Here is a 21964-nt window from a genome sequence, read left to right as displayed (position 1 = left end):
GCATCAGTTCTAGGTTTGGTTGGAACAATAATCCCACCACATTACTGTTCTAGCAGACTCTGAGAATAATGTTGCTCAAGAACAATGTTACTGCAAGTGACAAGAGTAATGTAGATGACACTGAGAAAATGAGCTCCTTCAGTTTTCATGAATTCAAATTCGATAAGAAGCAAAGCGATACGTTCACTGATGATAGTAATGATACTAGTTCTTTGAGGCTTTTGATTCAGGACTACTAAGCGAACTCCTGGATAAAGTATAATAAATAATATCAGGATATAATGTGAAAAAGATTATGCAATATTAAGATGTGCTGGATATAAAATGTAGACTGGCAATGGCAAGGAAAGTGTTTCTGAAGAAGAGAAATTTGTTAACATCGAGTATAGATTTAAGTGTCAGGAAGTCGTTTCTGAAAGTATTTGTACGGAGTGTAGCCATGTATGGAAGTGAAATATGGACGATAAATAGTTTGAACAAGAAGAAAATAGAAGCTTTCGAAATGTGGTGCTACAGAAGAATGCTGAAGATTAGATGGGTAGATCAACATAACTAATGAGGAGGTACTGAATAAATTGGAGAGAAGAGGAGTTTGTGGCACAACTTGACAAGAAGAAGGGACTGGTTGGTAGGACACGTTCTGAGGCATCAAGGGATCACAAATTTAGCATTGGAGGGCAGCGTGGAGGGTAAAAATCGTAGAGAGAGACTAAGAGATGAATACACTAAGCAGATTCAGAAGGATGTAGGTTGCAGTAAGTACTGGGAGATGAAGAAGCGTGCACAGGATAGAGTAGCACGGAAAGCTGCATCAAACCAGTCTCAGGACTGAAGACAACCACACCACACAAGATGTGCTGAGTGCAAAGAGCTTATTACTGTTCCCTAAATGTGCCCAAATGATCACGCTTACTGCAAGACTCTTGTGGCAAATACAGCTGCCTTTACTATGAAGGTTGACAGAGGTTATTTGTTTCACCATCAGTAGCAGTGTTGAAAGTAGTGCAGCACACAGAAAAATGCTTTCGTTCTGCTCTAGTGAGTTTTACCTTAAGCTCAAACCATTTTTACGATAGACTTATTAATACTGCTTGTTGTTACATTGGTGAACAAGCCAATGTAATTGGCAAAACGCATACACTAGTCTGGGTCATTGACTATCAAGGAATGCACGAGTCACAGTTAATATGAAGTATTGTTAGTATATAGCTTCATATTAGATTAAAAGCAACAGCTACTGCACAGGATAACCATTCTGGCATGAGGCACAGGTTGGGGAAGCTAATTAATTTGGCAATGTATGACATGAAAATTGATGCTTACATGTTACTAATTTGACTACCTCCTCCTTTTCCAAAATTATTGCCTCTCAATTATTAACATACAGTCTGTTAAGTTATTTGGCTTAACATTAAAGATTTTTCCCCTTTTAGCAGCTGAAATTAGCAACAAATCAATGGTTTAGCAGTTCTGTTGCCTAATGATCCGTACAAAACTTTTCTCGTTACATGTAGAGAGAAATGCACTTTGCCTCACATGTGTTATTGTGTGAAAGTTCGCTACCTGTCTGATTAAGTAATTATAATAAGAAATTTTTCATGGTCATTTTTATCGTTATCATGAACCCCCATGACCGTGCCGTTGGTGGGGAGGCTTGCGTGCCTCAGTGACACAGATAGCCACATTGTAAGCATAACCACAATGGAGGGGTATCTGTTGAGAGGCCAGACAAAGGCGTGGTTCCTGAAGAGGGACAGCAGCCATTTCAGTAGTTGCAGGGGCAACAGTCTGGATGACTGACTGATCTGGCCTTGTAACACTAACCAAAATGGCCTTGCTCTGCTGGTACTGCGAATAGCTGAAAGCAAGGGGAAATTACAGCCGTAATTTCTCCTGAGGGCATGCAGCTTAACTGTATGATTAAATGATGACCGCATCGTCTTGGGTAAAATATTCTGGAGGTAAAATAGTCCCCCATTTGGGTCTCCGGGTGGGGACTACTCAGGAGGACATTGTTATCAGGAGAAAGAAAACTGGCATTGTACAGATTGGAACATGGAATGTCAGATCCCTTAATTGGGCAGGTATGTTAGAAAATTTAAAAAGAGAAATGGAGAGGTTAAAATTAGATATAGTGGGAATTAGTAAAGTTTGGTGGCAGTTCATCAGTCCCCTAGACTTAGAACTACTTCAACCTAACCTAAGGACACCAGACACACCCATGCCCGAGGCAGGATTCGACCCTGCGACCGTAGCAGCAGCGCAGTTCCGGACTGGAGCGCCTAGAACTGCTCAGCCACAGTGGCCGGCTGTGGACAAGATAGACACGAAGCTCTTGGCTACCACAGTAGTACAAGTTTATATGCCAATTAGATCTGCAGATGACGAAGAGTTTGATGAAACGTAGTATGAGATAAAAGAAATTATTCACATAAAGAAGGGAGGTGAAAATTTAATAGTCATGGGTGACTGGAATTCAATGGTAGGAAAAGGAAGGGAAGGAAACGTAGTAGGTGAATACTGAATGGGGGTAAGGAACGAAAGAGGAAGCCACCCGACCAAATTTTGCACAAAGCATAACTTAATCATAGCTAACACTTGGTTCAAGAATCACAAAAGGAGGTTTTATACATGGAAGTGGCCTGGAGATCTGGAAGGTTTCAGATAGATTATATAATGGTAAGACAGAGATTTAGGAACCAGGTTTTAAATTGTAAGACATTTCCAGGGGCAGATGTGGACTCTGACCATAATCTATTGATTATGAACTGTAGATTAAAACTGAAAAACTGCAAAAAGATGGGAATTTAAGGAGATGGGACATGGATAAACTGACAGAACCGGAGGTTGTAGGTACTTTCAGGGAGAGCATAAGGGAACAATTGACAGGAATGGTGGAAAGAAATACAGTAGAAGAAGAATGGGTAGCTTTGAGGAATGAAATAGTGAAGGCAGTGAAGGATCAAGTAGGTAAAAAGATGAGGGCTAGTATAAATCCTTGGGTAACAGAAAATATATTGAATTTAATTGCTGAAAGGATAAAATATAAAAATGCAGTAAATGTAGCAGGCAAAAAGGAATACAAATGTCTCAAAAACGAGATCGGCAGGAAGTGCAAAATGGTTAAGCAGGGATGGATAGAAGACAAATGTAAGGATGTGGAGGCATATCTCACTAGGGGTAAGATAGATACTGCCAACAGGAAAATTAAAGAGACCTTTGGAGAAAAGCAAACCACTTGTATGAATATCAAGAGCTAAGATGGAAACCCAGTTCTAAGCAAAGAAGGGACAACAGAAAGGTGGAAGGAGTATATAGAGCGTTTATACAACGGCGATGTTCTTGAGCAAAATATTATGTAAATGTAAGAGGAAGCAGATGAAGATGAAAAGGGAGATATGATACTGTATGAAGAGTTTGACAGAGCGCTCTAAGCCCTAAGTCGAAACATGGCCCTGAGAGTACCAAACATTCCATTAGAACTACTGACAGCCATGGGTGTGCCCTGACAAAACTCTACCATCTGGTGAGCGAGATGCATGAGACAAGTGAAATACCCTCAGACTTCAAGAAGAATACAGTAATTCCAATCCCAAACGTGAAAATAACCGAACTATCAGTTTAATAAGTCATGGCTGCAAAATACTAATGCGAATTCTTTATGGACGAATGGAAAAATTGGTAGAAGCTGACCTCGGGTAAGATCAGTTTGGATTCTGAAGAAATGTTGGAACACGTGAGGCAATACTGACCCTACGACTTATCTTAGAAGATAGATTAAGGAAAGGAAAACCTACATTTCTAGCATTTGTACACTTAGAGAAAGCCTTTGACAATGTTGACTGGAATACTGTCATTCAAATTCTGAAGGTGGCGTGGGTCAAGTACAGGGAACAAAAGGCTGTTTACAATTTGTACAGAAACCAGATGGCAATTATAAGAGTCCAGGGGCATGAAAGGGAAGCAGTGGTTGGGAAGGAGGTGAGAGAGGGTAGTAGCCTATCCCCAATGTTATTCAATCTGTATACTGAGCAAGCAGTGAAGGAAACAAAAGAAAAATTCGGAGTAGGAATTAAAATCCATGGAGAAGAACTAAAAACTTTGAGGTTTGCCGATGACATTGTAATTCTGTCAGAGACAGCATAGGACCTGGAAGAGCAGCTGAACAGAATGGACAGTGTCTTGAAAGGAGGATATAAGATGAACATCAACAAAAGCAAAACGAGGATAATGGAATGTAGTTGAATTAAATGCTGAGGGAATTAGATTAGGAAATGAGACGCTTAAAGTAGTAAATGAGTTTTGCTATTTGGGGAGCAAAATAACTGATGATGGTCAAAGTAGAGAGGTTATAAAATGTAGACTGGCAATGGCAAGGAAAGTGTTTCTATAGAAGAGAAATTTGTTAACATCAAGTATATATTTAAGTGTCAGGAAGTCGCTTCTGAAAGTATTTGTATGGAGAGTAGCCATGTGTGGAAGTGAAATGTGGACAATAAATAATTTGGACAAGAAAAGAATAGAAGCTTTCGAAATGTGGTGCTACAGAAGAATGCTGAAGATTAGATGGGTAGATCACATAACTAATGAGGTGGTATTGAATAGAATTGGGGAGAAGAGAAATTTGTGGCACAACTTGATTAGAAGAAGGGATCGGTTGGTAGGACATGTTCTGAGGCATCAAGGGATCACCAATTTAGTACTGGAGGGCAGCGTGGAGGGTAAAAATCACAGAGGGAGACCAAGAGATGAATACACTAAGCAGATTCAGAAGGATGTAGTTTGCAGTAGGTACTGGGAGATGAAGACACTTGCACATGACAGTGTAGTATGGAGAGCTGCATCAAACCAGTCTATGGACTGAAGACCACAACAATAAGAAATTTTTCACAGTTTCATCATTCAGGAAATAAAATGCAAAAATTGAAAGCAAAAAATCTTTTGCACATAGGAAACATTTTTTAGATGCATAATTTGTCAGCAGCTTTAGCAGCAATATGGAAATTATGTATCTAAACACAGCATAGCAATTGCAAAACTGATCTTGCGGGGAAGCGTTAGAAGGTATGAGGCAATAGCTAACGGTGAACTAAACACGCATGGTGTCATATAGCGTACATAAACGGTAACTTATATTTTTTCTATGTATCAGAACAATCTGACGCCTTGCCACAGTTTAACAGGGCAACTGTGACATCACGCACCACGGTTCTGATTCGTGTAGTTATCTCTCCAATTTGGGATTGAGCTCACTGGCTGTACCTGACAGAAATCATTTGTTAATCTGTAGAAAGTGTAATTCCATGAATACTGAGATCATCACTAAAAGCACAAGCAACAGTTTTGGTGGAAAGACATATCAGCAGCAAATAAACTGTTTGATGGTAGCACACACTATTAGTGATTAGCAGTTAGCATAAAGTGAAAATACTTCTTGGAATAGATAACTGGAGATACAATTGTAGCTGTACTTGAAAGGACAAAAATTGGCATGACCTGAAAATGGCAGATGATTAAATGTTCTGCAGGAGTCAATCACATTGCAATATTACATTATGGCTAACAATAGTACAGAAGCTTTTAACTATGTATGTGAGTGATACAGTTAAATTACGACACTAAATACAAGGGAAGCAAACATACAAGGTACCCTGTACCCTTTAATTCCTATGATTAAAGACCTGAAAAATGGCACTTGATGATTTGGTGAGGTGAAGAAAGCATGAGTTAGTTGCAATTAATTCTTGGATGTTAGATGTGCCAGCATAATGTTGGGTTACTTCAGCAGTTTCGTTGAGAGGCTGGTCATTTGAAGGATATCGTTCAGGGAATTTGTGTTAGTGCATCAATTGTCTTCATCTGTAGAAATCAACAGAACAAAGTCTTACAGTTTTCATTGAGATTCTTGGCTTTCAAAAGAGCATTGCATTAAGTTCATTCACTATTTAGAATATTAATCTAAAGTCTTGGACTTCAATGACCATCTCCGAGGAAGTCTCACTGTAAAAAATGAGTTATTTATCGTCCACCTAAAACTTATCCCAGGCAGCTAGGGTTACCCTCCTAAGGCCATCTTGGGTTCTTGAAATGACATTCCCGTCCATTCCATGTCCATTCTGGCTCTGCCCATAATTTTTTTATGGAACCGAGTTCTTGGGCTGAAAGAAGAGAGCCCAAAGGGCAATCTTGTTCTGTTCTGCAAGCTCCTCTTGCACTATCACAGATGTATGTATTAGTGACTAGAAACAAGTTTATTCCCTCTGAATATAACTGCCAATTGACAGTATCATAGAATTTTTTATAGTGTGAGTAGACTAGGCAGAATCAAATTAAAAAGCCATCATGAGATACATATTAAGTCTATAAGAAGGCAGCCAGCCACTAATGTATTATGAAGTTATAATGAAATCTAGACCTTTCGCTGCCTATGAGCGTTGCTAAATAGCAACGGGGCACACATTTTTCAACTGTCCCTGTTGATATTTACCTATGCCTGTAAGCAGCGAAAGGCCTAGATTTCGTTGTACCTTCATTCTTCGAGAGCTGCAAGATCACCAATGATATATGTACAGATACCAGCTTCATATAGATAAGGCTTACCGGCCAATGATCGTCTTCAGTGCGGATGTACTCAAAATGCACAAACTCTTATGGGAATTGGTAGATTGACTGCCGCAAGTAATGAGTATGGTGGGCAGGGGCACTAAAAATGTAGTGTGTGGACAGAAGGTTGGAAAGTGTGGGTCTCACAGGGAGCGTGCCAGAGATAAGTCCCTGCAGTTGAACTATCATCTGTGTCCTTGGTGGCTCAGTCAGATAGAGCATCTGCCATGTAAACAGGAGGTCCCGGTTTAAGTCCCGGTTGGGGCACATATTTTTGAACTGTCCCCGTTGATATTTATCAACACCTGTAAGCAGCAAAAGGTCTAGATTTCATTATAACTTCATTCTTCGAATGCTGCAAGTTCACCAATGATACCTGTACAAACACCAGCTTCATACTAACGTATTAGGATTCAGAACAAACTTTGCAGTCTTTAGATACAAATCACTAAGTGAGAAAATATACTAAGGATACTAGGAATGTTTTGCAATATGACGCAACAATTAAGTTGCAGGATGCTGGTTGTTGCTGTGTTCTGAGAATACTTCATACTTGCATTATAGCCGCTGTGCCAAGTCTGTGGGCACAGTCGTTCCCTAGCAGGGTTATTTTGAAATGCTTGCTATGGCATCATGGTCATGAATTGAGATTCGGGAAGTTCTGCACTACAGCTTTGCGCATGGGTTAAATATGGGCCAGTGCTTTGAAGAAATGACTCTTGCACTTGATGATGTATGTCCACATTGTAAAACTATATTCAGGTGGTACAGAGAATTCCAAAGAGGAAATTTCACTCTACAGGACGCAGAGAGGACGGGAAGGTCGCAATAATCAGTCATCAGTTACAGAGGAAAACATCGATGCTGTGAGAAAAATGCTAGACAGAGATAGATGAGTGATCTGTAAGTAGAGAGAGGCTAGGGCAAAATGCACCTGTAATTTGTTCGACTCTGCATGATCATTTGTAAGTAAAGAAATTTTGTCGTCTCTGGGTGCCGCATGGACTGACGGAAAGGCCGATGACACAAAGTGTGACTCGGTGCCGGGAGATGTTAAAGAAGTTTTCTAAGGGATAATCTCAGTACATGAATAACATCATGATAGGTGACAAGACTTTACTGTGCTATTATCATGTGCTATCTAAGACTCAAAACAAAGTTTAGGTCTTTGAAGATGACGACAACACACACATAGCTATCAGAAAAACTTCTTGAGCAGCCTCTTTTCAGTTGAGACCTTGCTCCTTGTGACTTTATACTGTTCGTGCAAGTGAAAATGAAGTTGAAAAGAGTGCAGTTTTCAAGTGAAGAGGACCTCTTGTGGGCTTGGAACAACAAATGTGCCTTACTCCCTGGGAAACTTGGGAGAACTGGTAAAGGGATTCGTTTCAGAGGATGGAGACGTGTATTCAATGTGGCAGAAATTACATGAAAAAATTATGTAAATAAAGCTGTATTACAAAACTTTACTAGTACCCTTTGTAGAGTCTTCAGAAAATATACATTCTGCCAGTTAAAACTGTAATTTTCAATAGCTAACACTTATTGGTAATATCTGTCTTCATTATACAGACTCACCTCCAATGGCTGCATTTTTATTTTGCTGTCCACAAAAAGTATCAAACCTTACCTACCAACTCTGAAAAATCAGTAGTGTACTTCAAAAAACTCCGTTTAAAACTGATTCTGCCAGAAAGTGTTCACCAGTGTTTTAACACACCATGTTTCTTACACAACATGATGTACTGGGTTTGATCACTGTCTGATGTAGTCTCTAAGGCCTCTGACAATGTAGAGTGAAGATGCTATGTGGAGAAGGGAGACTTGAATTCCTGAGTGTTAATGGAAATGGTGTTCCAGCCACCCATCTCCATTGATACTTAGTTATGGTGGGAAACTGAACCCTAGTTTTCAGTGGTGGTAATCAAAATGAAGTACTCTGCTATTATTTGCACATTGCTATGAGTTGTTATTTGGGGACACAACTGTTCCAGTACAGCAATTAACACAACTTGACATGTTTGTAAGAAATTCTTAATGTTGTGAACAACAGGCCTCAGTCACCATTATAGCTGTGAGAGAGTTCTCCAGCCACTAGACTCTCATTGGCATAGTTATATTACTCTTGTCATGTCACACAAAGACTGTACTACTTGCCATTTCAAAATTCATTGCAGCACTATTATACTTTATGTTAGTTTTTCCTGAAGTGACACTCCTTTACAGCCATAACACTGCTACACCTACTGCGGGAAATTCACTGCTTTTAATCACAAATGAGGAATGTGTTTCATATACTACAGTGGAGGGTGTCCATGTTGAGTTATCAACACTAAAGAACGACTCTTGTTATGGGAACTGACAGAAGGGATGCATATTCTCTCTCTCTCTCTCTCTCTCTCTCTCTCTCTCTCTCTCTCTCTCTCTCTAAGCTCACGCTACACAGACAAGCTGCACACTAGAACACAATGGATACATAAATCTCTTTTGCTTTCCAAATCAATCATTTTGCTCATTCAATATATTCGTTGATTATTTATTGTTAGTGGTATTGCTTTAATTACTACTCACAAGACATCCAAAGTGAAAAGCTCAAACATAAAAAACCACAACTTCTTTCAGATGGTAGCAATAGTGACAAAATGAAATGAGAATGGTGGAGCTCAGGATGAGAGTGTGGGTGGAGTTTGGGTGGAGGGTGAGTGTGAGTGGAGGGTGAGTGTGAGTGGAGGGTGAGTGTGAGTGGAGGGTGAGTGTGAGTGGAGGGTAGAGTGTGAGTGGAGGGTAGAGTGTGGAATGTGGGTGTGAGTTGAGGGTGGGGGAGTGGGGGAGTGGAGGAGGGGGTGGGGGAGTGGAGGAGGGGGAGAGGAAAGGGAATGTGAGTGGAAGGGGAAGGGGAGTGAGAGTGAGGAGGAAGATGAGACAGAGCAACAACACATACATGATATGCTCACATTTCTCTACTTACTATCACAGTCAAAAATATCACCAGACAGTTCCTGCTACTGCTGCAATGCACCCAATTTGTGACATTCATCAAATACAGTAACATATCTTCTTTTGAAGCCAATGCCAGTCTTAGTATGCCAACTCCAGAGTACAAACCATCATCTCATTAGAAAATTCTAATATGCTCGAACACAAAGGACCAGCAGTGGAATTTAAAATCTTTTATACATTAGCGCACAGCACAAAATTGTATGAAATATATCTGCTATTCCAAGTAAGAGCAGATTTTACTATGGATGATAATACTCATTTTAAAATTAATCTTCCATACACACACATATAGCAGACCTTAATGACAGTGCACTATAAATTATAACAACCAATTTTTGAAATACAAATGCCCCACACATAGAGATGACACACTCTTAGTAAGTGGACACTGAAACTTCATTCTTTGGAAATGCTATGCTGTTGCTTTACTTGTGTAAATACGAAAAAAAAGTAGTAATAGGGTAAATGTTAGCCACTGTAGGGGAAAATATGCTATCTTAACACTCTGCATAAATAATGTATTAAATTCAGATACAAGTTTTCCAGCAATAACTAACAAATAATGGCAGAGACTTATATTTCAGAGTACTAGTAATAAGTTGTCAGAAAATAATAGGTAATGAATTGAGTTATATTGGCAGAAATGAAGGAGAAATGTATAAGGAGTGCTCAACAGAAAGGTACAAAACATTATAATAACCAAATCAGTTTAAATTTGCATATGCCACTTTAGGACAATGTAGTGAGACATCTAGGGACAGCAATGTAGTAGCCGATGTGGCTATGCATATCCTCCTCAAAGATTCAAAGCTATGCCCTCAGCAGGCAAGATGATGCTCAATGTCTTTTCAATGTCTGAGGTCAATATTCATCGAATTCATCGTGCACAGAAAAACGATTAACAGTGACATGTTCTGCGAGACACTCTGCAGCCTATGCAGGTCCATTAACAGCAACTGGCCTGGACTGCTCACAGGAGGAGTGATTCTGCTCTATGATAATGTGTGTCCACATGTCACTGTGGTCGCACAAAGTGTAAGAGCCACATTCAAGTAGGAGCAGTTCAAGCATCCGCCCTACAGCCCGGACATGTCGTCCTGTGACACCCACGTGTTTGGTCTGCTAAAAAAGCTCTTAATGAGAAGCGCTTCAACATGGACAATGAACTGAAGGTCAAATGCAACAGCTGTGCTCTGGTCTCCAGTGATTACTTCTGAATAAAGACTTCAATTATATCAATTATACCCACAGTGTTGTTTTGTACCTTTTCTTTTGAACATCCCTCATATAAAATGGAGAAGGAGAGGCACCAACATGTGAGAGAATGAGAAATTGTGCAATGAAAATTGAGGACACCGTAAATAAAGAAGAGAAGGAAAAAAATCTCTAAAAGAGTATAAAAAATGGAAAAGAAGCATTAAGTTTTCAATTCAGCGGAAGATTTGTGAATTTTTATATTAATTACACTTTAGCTCAATTTATCACTTAGTAAAATTTAATACTGAAGAAAATGTGCTCACCTCAGTAACAACCTGAATACACGATGGCACTGATGCTTCGGCGACACACAGCAACAATTGGACAGACGGCAAAAATGCATTCATCTCCACTTCCTTCAGCGATGGTAGAGAATCTTATTTAACATATCAAACGAAACTTTAAAAACCTGATGCACAAAATGTATTTCAAGTGTAGATTACAAAGCTTTGAATTTCATCATCAACACATTATTATTTTATTATGCCCAACTTCATTTTTTTCTGCATGTGTGCACAAGCAGAAGGAAGTTTACTTGCAATCAGCACTATCACATTGGTAATTAATAATACAATGTAAACAAACAAACAGTTTTCCAGCGAATACATAGTTAAAATCCTTCTCAGTGTTCAGCCAAGCTTAGTCACTGATACTACATAAAGGCTTGGGTTGTTGCACCTGGCACACTAAGGTGAGGTGGAAAAGCTGAACTGGACCAACAAAGAACATCTTTCTTCCAGTTCCCCATCATGGAGACCACTGTCAGGGAGTGAGGGTTATCCACATAAAGGGAAGCATCAATGGAACAACCTATAAGTCACCAGCATTCAGCTGAAGATGGCGTTATGTCTCATTACCAAAAATTCATGCACTATTAACAGCTATACCTGGCTGAACACTCAAGAGGAATTTAAGATAAATAGTTTGCAACTAATAATGAGACCACTGAAAAAGTGATAAAATTTCACCAATTATCTTGCTCGGAGGATGTCTATACACGCAGAGCAATTGGCAGACGTTCCCGCTATACCAAAATAGAACAAAAGACGAACACATTATGCAATATCACAACAGAGCCCCTTAGCTAGCATGCATTTATTGTGACTCTCTCGCCCAGCACAAAGTCTCAAGCGACTGAAAAAAAAGCACAGGTGACTCCAGTAAATAAGAAGGGTAAAAGAACAGACTCACAAAATTACAGACCAATATCCCTCCTTGAACATATTCTCAGTTTGAATATAATAAACTTCCTTGATACTGGGAAGCTTATGTCGGAATCCACACGGTTTTAAGAATCATCACTCATACGAAACTCAGATTGCCCTTCTCTCACACGATACACTGATGTGGCAAAACAAGCGCTGTATCGTTTGTGAGATAGAGAGGCGAGCGATTGTGCCGGGATTTACAACACTTCACTGCTAGTAGTTCCACGTCACCATAATACGCCTGCACGTAGTATTGTACCACAATTAAGAATATAATTAAAAGTTAAAATTGCTTTTTCAGAATTTGTCAACATAAACTTTAATGTAATAATGTTTTAAATGTCAAGTCTTAGAATGACTAGATCAATAGTTTTCCTAAATATACCGCTTTAAGAAAAAAAATAAGTGGCACTACACAATAAAGCTAGAAAGTCAGAAATTGGTCATAATGTGCAGATGTATGCCAAAATTAACAGGTGCAAGTCTCAACATGATATAATAAAAATTGTAATCAGAATTCATGTTTTTAAGAAAAATTGAAGGCACTACACATTAGACTTAGAAATGTGAAAATTAGTATGATGCTTCAGTTCAGGCTAAAAATAATGACTACGTAACCCCATTAAGCTATCTCTAATAGTTTTTGAGTAATTTAATGAAAACTAAAATTGGAACTAAAATGCCCTTATTTGTAGTAGATTAAGTTCTCTAATTTTAATGCTAGAAAATTTTTATTACAGCACACGATAAAACCTATCAAATAATAGAGCTGCAACAAGTTTCAGGACCATAATGTTAATAACAACCAATACAAGTCTCAAAGTTATAGTTCAGAGGTAATGATCTACTGTCAGTTCCGTTCTAAAAATTCTAGAAGGCAAAGTTTTTATGCAAGTGACTTGAAACTACTACTGTAATTTCAACCAACTTACCTACATGCATGCAAAAATTATGAAGATTCTAAATTAATTCATAACTTTGTTATTAAATATTGTGTGTACAAGAAAACAGCCATTTAGAGACTGCTGCAGTGTGCATAAGGCGGATGACAGCAGGTGTTTCCTTGGCCGTCTACTGTGCCACATGTTTAAATCGAGCCTGAGAGATGAGACTAGGCTTCACTTTGCACCCAGCCACTGTAAGATCTGCTCGAGTCAAACGCCGGAGTGTGCACTGCCTCAGATGACGTCAGAGACCAGCTGTTTCAAAGCATTTGGTTGCGTTGGGTTGTTTTGGGGAAGGAGACCAGACAGCGAGGTCATCGGTCTCATCGGATTAGGGAAGGACGGGGAAGGAAGTCGGCCGTGTCCTTTGAAGGGAACCATCCCGGCATTTGACTGGAGCGATTTAGGGAAATCATGGAAAACCTAAATCAGGATGGCCGGACGCAGGATTGAACAGTCGTCCTCCCGAATTCAAATCATTGATTTTCAGTAATAATTTATAGTGAACTCCCGAGGATTGTACACCATCCTGGATCACTTAGATTTTCGCTAAAGTAACTGTTAGTGTGCCATCCGTGATATTTACAAATCCGCGTGGTACGTGGTGACAATTATTTTCCACTTTTGTGGCGAGCATTTATTTTGAATATCAGCAGTCAGGGCGAAAGACAATTTGGTAGGAACTTACCGTAGAGGTTGAATACTTCATGTTGTGCTTGAGAAACTTCACTAAATATATGTAACAATTAGAATTTCAAATCTTAATTTATAATCATAGTCCTGATCCTGCTACACAAATAAAAAAAGAAACATTTCTTTAAGTGGGCTGGACAAGAATGTGGACTTGCAGACTGGGAACTATGATCAGTATGTTTTCCATCGCTTTCTGGCTGACCACAAAAATAGTGGCCAGGCTCTCGTAAACAGACGGCGAAACCCTATAATATTTAATGCACTACCCCACACAGAGAACTACGAATGAAGGGCAACAGGCAGATTCCATATTTCTATATTTCCGAAAAGCATTTGACACGGTGCCCCACTGTAGGCTGTTAATGAAGATACAGATATGTGAGTGGCTCGAAGGCTTCTTAAATAATAGAATCCAGTGTGTTGTCCTCAATGGCGAGTGTTCATCAGAGGCAAAGGTAACATCAGGAGTGCCCCAGGAAGTGTAATGGACAGGGTGGACAGAAATCCATGATTGTTTCCTGATGATGACATAGCATATGGTAAGGTGCCGAAGTTGAGTGACTGTAAGAAGATACAAGATGACTTAAGACAAAATTTCCAGTTGGTGTGATGAATGGCAGCTAGCCCTGGACGTGGAGAAATGTAAGTTAATGCAGATGAGTAGGAAGATCAAACCTGTAATGTTCGGGTACAGTATTGCTAGTGTCCTGCTTGACACAGTCAAGTCATTTAAATATCTGGGTACAATGTTGCAAAGTGATACGAGGTGGAACTAGTATGTGATAAGTGTGGTAGGAAAAGTGAATGGTCGACTTTGGTTTACTGGGAGAATTTTAGGAAAGAGATGTTCACCTGTAAAGGAGACTGCATATCGGATGCTGGTGTGACCTATTCTTGAGTACTGTTCGAGTGTTTGGGATCCAAATCAGCCCGTATTGAAGGAAGACATTTTAGCAATTCAGAGGTGGGCTACTAGATCACTGCATACTTTAAACATTTATTAAAAATAAAACTCAGTGGCTTACTTATCAAGTGAACTGTCTGTTGAACAACATAATTAGACATGTAGTAGCTGTCACTACATTTGGAATTAGATAATTTGGAAACAGTTTTACGGCCATCATCGGGTCTGATTTTATCCCAATGAAATGAAGGCCTTGCATACAACTAGGGACCAAGCAAATCTCTTGCAGATGTGTCCAAGTTCTCTGACTGATGTGACGAAGTAAGTAGTCATTAAATTCTTCTGGATCATGCAGAGCTTGACATACGTAGCTGGAAGAATTATCTCGTCTGACAACCTCCCAATGTGCATTATACTTGTCTGGAGCACCTTCCGTAGCTTTGTAATACTTTCTACTTGTAAGGAAATCATTGTAATGCAAATCTCACCATTCACTCCCTCGATTACCCTCATTTTCATATACTCGATACTGTATGATCATGTTTTCTCTAATTTCTGTAGATTCTTTTGTATACCAGATAATTTTTGTATTTTTATGTGTATTTGACGAGTTATCTTTATTAACATACAACATGAAAACTATTGTATTTTTATGCTTATTTGAGATGTTAATTTATATTAATGGGGAACATGAAAACCATAAATCCCGACATTTTTTAAAAAATGTCATCAAAATCATTTTCAGCTCCAATTTTTCTTGTCTAACATTCACGTACATAATCCCAGTTTGCGTTCTTTAATTTGTCAATATATGACATATTGTTCTTCTCTCCCTGACCTCTTACCCATGCCACACTAAATTCATTTGAATAAGTTGGTTGTGTGAAACAAAGTGTTAAAAACAATGGAAAATGATCTGCAAATACTCCACTGGTCAGGCTAGTCACCTATGCCTCCCAGTGTAAGTTAACAATAACATTGTCTAGAAATATGTTATTACGCAAGAACTTAAAATGTTAACAAATGTTCTGGACTCCCATTGCTTTGAATTCCCCATATCAATATTAAAATCCCCACAGATAACAAGCTCCGTTTTAAGTGTAAAAAGTTTTCTAACCACTAATTCAAACTGTTCAAAACTACATTTGAATCTCCATTTGGGGACCTACACACAAGCTTACGATTATTATACTACCTTCACTGAGACTTACACATCTAAACTCAGCATTTACTTCCAACAATATTGTGTAAAGTTTAATTTTGTACATTTTAGAACATACTTGAAGTAAACTCCAGCATGACAATTTTTTCTGTTTCCTACACATTACATCAGCAACAACATATCATTGAGAATATGTTGTTAGCCAGTATTCTGATACACACATCACATCTCCATCCCTAATGCTACAAACATGTTCCAGTTCTAACAATCCATTTATTATACAACAAACATTGACTTGCAGCAGAGTAAATATTTTATCACTGTTTTCATTTTTCAAGCGAGTGCTTAAGGTGCAGCTGGTTCTGCTAAAAAATCATTTTTGTCATTGCTCTTGGTAGGGACCACTACCAGTATTGTTTCCTCACACCGCGAGCTTAATTCCAGCACATTGCTTTTGCCTTTCAAAGGTATAACTTGCTTAAAACCTCACTGCATGTTCAATTTCATATGAACTATATTTGAGATCTTATGACTAACAAAGGCCTTTCCCACTCTCTTGATGTGTAAACCATGTGCTGGATGAAACCATCTCCCTAGTGTGCTTGTATCAATGTACATTTTTTACTTATCCATGAAAATGCGCAGCTGGCTAGCTTCCTACCTTTCATTGTTATATGGTGTTTTATTCCACACCTTTATACAGCAGTGTAGAGAAGTCGCTAATGTCTTTTTACGATCTGTATGTTTTTAGTTTTTAGTTTATACCCAAAGAACACATACCATTTTTTATTGTACTATTTTCATTCCTTTATTTTATTATATTATTCACACAGGACCAATTAAGTAGACTGTGGCAATGGGATGAAATACAGGTGGTAACTCACTGACTAGCTGAGAAGCTGAGTCACTGATATAGACACAAACAATACACAGACTGTTGCCAGCTTCCGGACGAATCCTTCATGTCAGCTACAGAAAACATAAATGCACACATACACAAGCTCAACAACATTTTTCCTACTGACTACATTGTGCTGGCAGTGTAGCTTGATTGGGTGAGGGGTTGTAATGAGTGGAGGGGGCCACAAGAGAAAGGGACTGTAGAGATTGCTGGGTGAGAGAGGCAGTAGGCACACAGGATATGAATTTGGTACTACTGAGCTTGTTTTGGCCACAGCCAGGGGGAATTAAGCACAGTGCACAGTTATGTTGAGTACTGGATTGGGAGAGGCAGCTAGAACAGATGCAGAGGCAGTCTGCAGAGAGAATGATTTGAGTGTAGGATGAGTGAAGTTAAAATCGTGCCCAGAGATTAGCTGAGATTGACACCTGGAAGATTACGAGATTGAACAATATGTTGCAATAACAATTCCCATTTAAGGAATTCAGATGGCATGGTTTATGAAGAAGCCACTGAAATTGAGCATGTTTATTCAGCAGCATGATCACCACTGGATAGATAACTTGCCTCTTGACCACAGTTTGATGGTGGCCATTCATTTGGGTGGACAGCTGGTTTGTGGTCACGCCCACATAAAATGCTATAGCAGAGCTAGTATATTATACGACTACTTTGATATGCTTTCATAGATGGCTCTGCCTGTGACAGGACAGGATACACCTGCAATAGGTGACACTGTATTGAACACACTGTGTTGATGTTTAATACAAATAGCCATAATTTCACTGATATTTTATGTTCTCAAACATTATCACACATTAATGAAATTGGAATCCATACACTCCCGTTTGTGCAGTGACCATTGAGTATAGATAATGGAGAAAAGAACAACAATTAATTGTGAAATCCATCATTTTATTACAGCAGATCTAAGAGTTCAACTATTACATAGTTCTTCAGTGCTGAAAATTACAAAACAGGAGAATCAGGAACAAATGGTAGTTGACAGTGTATCACAAGTGCAAACGTAAGCACCACACAGTTATATACCATTTAACAACAGGCGACTAAAGTACAATGTCATGTAGTAAACAATATTGGTGGTGTAGAGTGTACAGGAGTCTAACATGAACTGAAGCTACTGCTTACATGGTTAAACAGGAAGAAAATGTGATGTCAGAGCCATGTGGTGTCCTTGTAGAGGTGCTGGTGAATAGTTAAATAATAATAAGGCTATACAATTTTTAATTTTTTTAAATGTACTGAACAATAAAACCACAAGTAATGGTTAAACCATGGAAAGCAAATCACATGTGTGGAGCCACAAGTATAGCCCAGCGACACTGAGCACAGGATAGTATGTCATGTATTTTTGTGTTACAAACTAATGGACGAGGCTCCATTTACACTTTCACACAACACAAAAAGTACAATGTTAAAATAATGCACCAAAGTAATTAAAATTTAAAGGAATGAAGAAAGAAAAAATAAAACATGGTGTATCCTCTTTGGGCATAAACTAAAATCATACAACTTTACAATTACATTAATGTCATCTCTGCGCTTACAGCATTAACACGTGTAATAAAATAGCATACAACATCAAAAGGTATGAAGCTATCTAGTGATGCATACAGAATGAACAAATAAGTAAAATCACGGAATGCAACAGAGTCATGGGAGATAAAATACATTCAAACAAATGGAATTATGTAAGGACGTGGTTATTTTCAAACATGCACCCTCGGTAGGCTAAAAAAGTCACAAAACCAGCCAAGTAACCAATAACCATGCTTAGTGTTTTTTTATCTACCTAGAAGCAAATAAAAATATAAAATAGTATCGTAAGTTAGTTATTTCCCATAACTCTGTTACAATCCTTTATTTTACTAACTTGTTTATAAAAAGGCGCCACTGACTACCTTCCTATGTTTCAATGTTAAATGCTGTTTTATTCTACATCTTTATACTGTAAGCACAGAGATGGAGGTAAGGTGTTTTTACGACCTGTATGACTTTTAGTTTATAAGCAAAGAAGGCATACCATTTTTTATTATACTATTTTCATTTCTTTATTTTACTTACTGTATTTACCCGAGTATAAGATGTCCCTGATTATAAGATGACCCCTTTTTTTTTTTCAAGGGGCTTCTTGAGAAAAATTTGTTTTTAACATATTCTGACTCTTCAAAATTACAAACCAATTTACTGGTGTAAAGTGTCTAGCTAAAAAATTAACACTACACCTATTCTAAATTTATGCCATTTATTGATTGTCTACATTTTGATAATACAAGCATAAATAAAATAAATGGAAAGAAAGTTTTTATATTCATTTGACAATTCTTTTCTACATTTTTCACTTATCATCCCTGTTGTCTTTGGTATCACTATTTTTAATCATCATCATCCCAACAATACGGCTGTGTAGTTTATGTCTTTGCTGTTGCAAATATTTGGCTGGTTTTTTCCAAATATGTTGTGAAGGTGTGGGATCTGGTAACACATCTGTTTCTATCCGAATTCATATCAGATTTCGCTTCTGTGCTGACACGAGGGTGTGACAATGTCTCTTGCTTCCAGATTTATCAACTGCCAGCTGCTCTCTCACTGGCTGCATAGAACCACCCCCCCCCCCCCCTTTCATTCCCATCATATGTCATGGTGACCATTCACAACATTACAGCATGATACATACCTAGACTTTTACCATCTCCTGCACAAATGAAGATTACTGTCCAATTTTTAAAGTCAATTCAATTCTGATTACAAATGTATTCAAGCAAACTGCAGTCCGAACATGGTAGCTGTTCCTTACAAGGCCAAATTACCTGATATGGTTTCCCATGGTTGGCAACATGACATAATTTGCCACCTGCTCATACTCCCTTCCCTGCACTCATCTAGTTTTTAGTCCAGCTGGTATCACTGTTCCCCTTCCAATCCTTCGGTGGTGCTGCGCTTCAGCAAATGCGAAATACTGTTCGAGTAACATCAGTTCTGACTAGAGAGCTTTGGCATATCTGGAAATCTTGATCCTCTATGAGTGCAAATATTGTTTGCCGATCCCTGCCCTTCTGAATTTTTCAAAATAAATCTGTACCTGATGTCAATAACTAAAGCCTTGTCAGTAAATGTAAGACAACTCCCTACATATTCTATTAAACAACATCAAAACATTGACCTCAGGATAAATAACTTAATCTGCGAATATAAGATGACCCTGTATTTTCTGAGTGACGAATTTGGGAAAAGATCTTGTCTGATAATTGGGTAGACACAGTATTTGTTCATTTATGCACCTCTGGCTAGCATTCATACCTTTCGATATTGTAATGCTGCTTTGTTCCACATTTATACTGTAAGCCCAGAGGTGGCGTTAATGTAATTTTATGAGTTGTACGATTTTAGTTTATGCCCATAAAGGGCACACCATGCTTTATTGTACTATTTTCATTACTTTAAATTTTAAGTATTTTGGTGATTTTGTTAGCACTTTCTGGCAAGCGTATAGGATTACTTTGTGTAGCAAGTAATTATGATACATCTGTTTGTCTTATTACATGCAAGACTAACACCAAAAACTGAAAATCTGAATAATTTTATAGTATTTTAGTATATAGCATGGTGCTGAAATTGTAAATGTTGCTGCATAAATGTGACAGGTACACAGAAAGGATGAAAAATTATTCCGTTTTCAGACAAAGCCCTCCTCTCTCTCTCTCTCTCTCTCTCTCTCTCTCTCTCTCTCTCACACACACACACACACACACACACACACACACACACACACACACAGAGAGAGAGAGAGAGAGAGAGAGAGAGAGAGAGAGAGAGAGAGAGTTTGAGGAGGAATCAATGTGCCAGCATGAACTATGCATTTAGACGTAGAATCTGGGTAGGTATACACTAAGAAAATTTTCAGGAAAAAATTATCGTTAGAAGGGAAAAAGGAGAATCTAGAGCAGGAAAACACAAATATATAAGGCCATTTTACAATGGCAGAACTATGGTGGAGTAGAATAGAGGCAGGGGGAGTGTGAAGTAGTTGTAGGGGCAGCAGAATGTTCCACAATAGTACCCCACCCCATTTCCTGTGTGTGTGCGCGCGCACGTGTGTGTGTGTGTGTGTGTGTGTGTGTGTGTGTGTGTGTGTGTTTGTTTATTTGTTTTCTGAAGGAGCACTCTGAAAGGTGAGAAGTTTTCTGCTCCTTCTTCACACCTACCAGCTCTTCAGTATCTCTTCTATTTGATGTGTAGTAATTCATCCTCATAGGTTATTGCATTCAATCATTTATTTTCCAATGATAATAGTCCACATGCATTTAAAATCTTTTCAGTACGAAGACCAAGTAAAATATAATAAATTTTTTTTTTTCAGATATTTCCCTAGATGAGAAGAAACTGGATCTTCTATTCTGAATTTCTAACACTTCAATTTCATTAACACATAAGGGAGAGGGAACCTAGGCCACTTACCTCTTATCACAACCTGTACAACTTGTGTAAGCAGCGCTGCGTATTCCCTGTTGAGAGGAGACACTGACAAACTGTGTAGCAGGGCACGTAGTGCTTCTAAAGCGGCTTCACGGATATCCTTATCTGCCCCTGGCAGCACTTCAGGTTTAATGTTTCTCCATATTACAGGTAAGTTTGGTTCTATAGAAGAAATAGGAAAACTGGAAAATCCTGTTTTCTGCAAGTACAAGAAAAACTTGAGGGTAATACTGAGAAACTTGAATACAAATTTGAAATATAACTTACACACAGAAAACTAATAGTTTATTATAGATCCATTTGTTTTTCTAAGAATGCAGGAAATTTAACTGAATTCAGGTTATCATGCAACTAAAGGTTCCTTTCTTTGCTTTGATCCTGTTTGGTCTCCCATTTTTGATCACCCTGAGGCCAAGAATGAATAATTCTCAGAACAAATGCACTTATATACATCTCTAGAAGATACAAGGGTAATCCCAAAAGTAAGGTCCCCTATTTTTTTATAAGTACATAGGCCTGTTTATTTCTACAATGGTTTACATCAGTTTACAGCTCCTCCATATCTGGCCTCCATACTCTATGTCCTACTTAATATCACAATAATACTTATCTGTGATAAAATGAGCATTAACATATTCTGCATACTGCACTTTTCAAAGGATTCAGCAAGCGAGTCCAGCTACAATGCTCTGTGGGCTTTCAAAGTGCTTTATCAGTCTTTTTGCTTCTAGCACATCTGGAGTCGCAATTATAAAGTACATACTGTACTGTTAATACTGAATAAATTACCAGGAC

The 21964-nt window shown here is 38.5% G+C and overlaps 1 protein-coding gene across 1 annotated transcript in view; it reads right to left on the bottom strand.

Annotated features, from left to right (window-relative positions):
• LOC124804190 (MMS19 nucleotide excision repair protein homolog) overlaps positions 1 to 21964 on the bottom strand; it is a 228194-nt gene that overhangs the window by 133807 nt on the left and 72423 nt on the right. The window contains exons 6-7 of the mRNA XM_047264733.1: positions 21152 to 21368; positions 11124 to 11236 (exon numbers count right to left, since the gene is read on the bottom strand). Coding sequence (XP_047120689.1) covers positions 11124 to 11236; positions 21152 to 21368 — 330 coding nt within the window. The remainder of the gene's footprint in view (positions 1 to 11123; positions 11237 to 21151; positions 21369 to 21964) is intronic.

This window comes from Schistocerca piceifrons, chromosome 1 (assembly GCF_021461385.2).
Source record: "Schistocerca piceifrons isolate TAMUIC-IGC-003096 chromosome 1, iqSchPice1.1, whole genome shotgun sequence".
NCBI classification, from domain to species: Eukaryota; Metazoa; Arthropoda; class Insecta; order Orthoptera; family Acrididae; genus Schistocerca; species Schistocerca piceifrons.
This window is presented reverse-complemented; position numbering and strand designations above follow the sequence as displayed.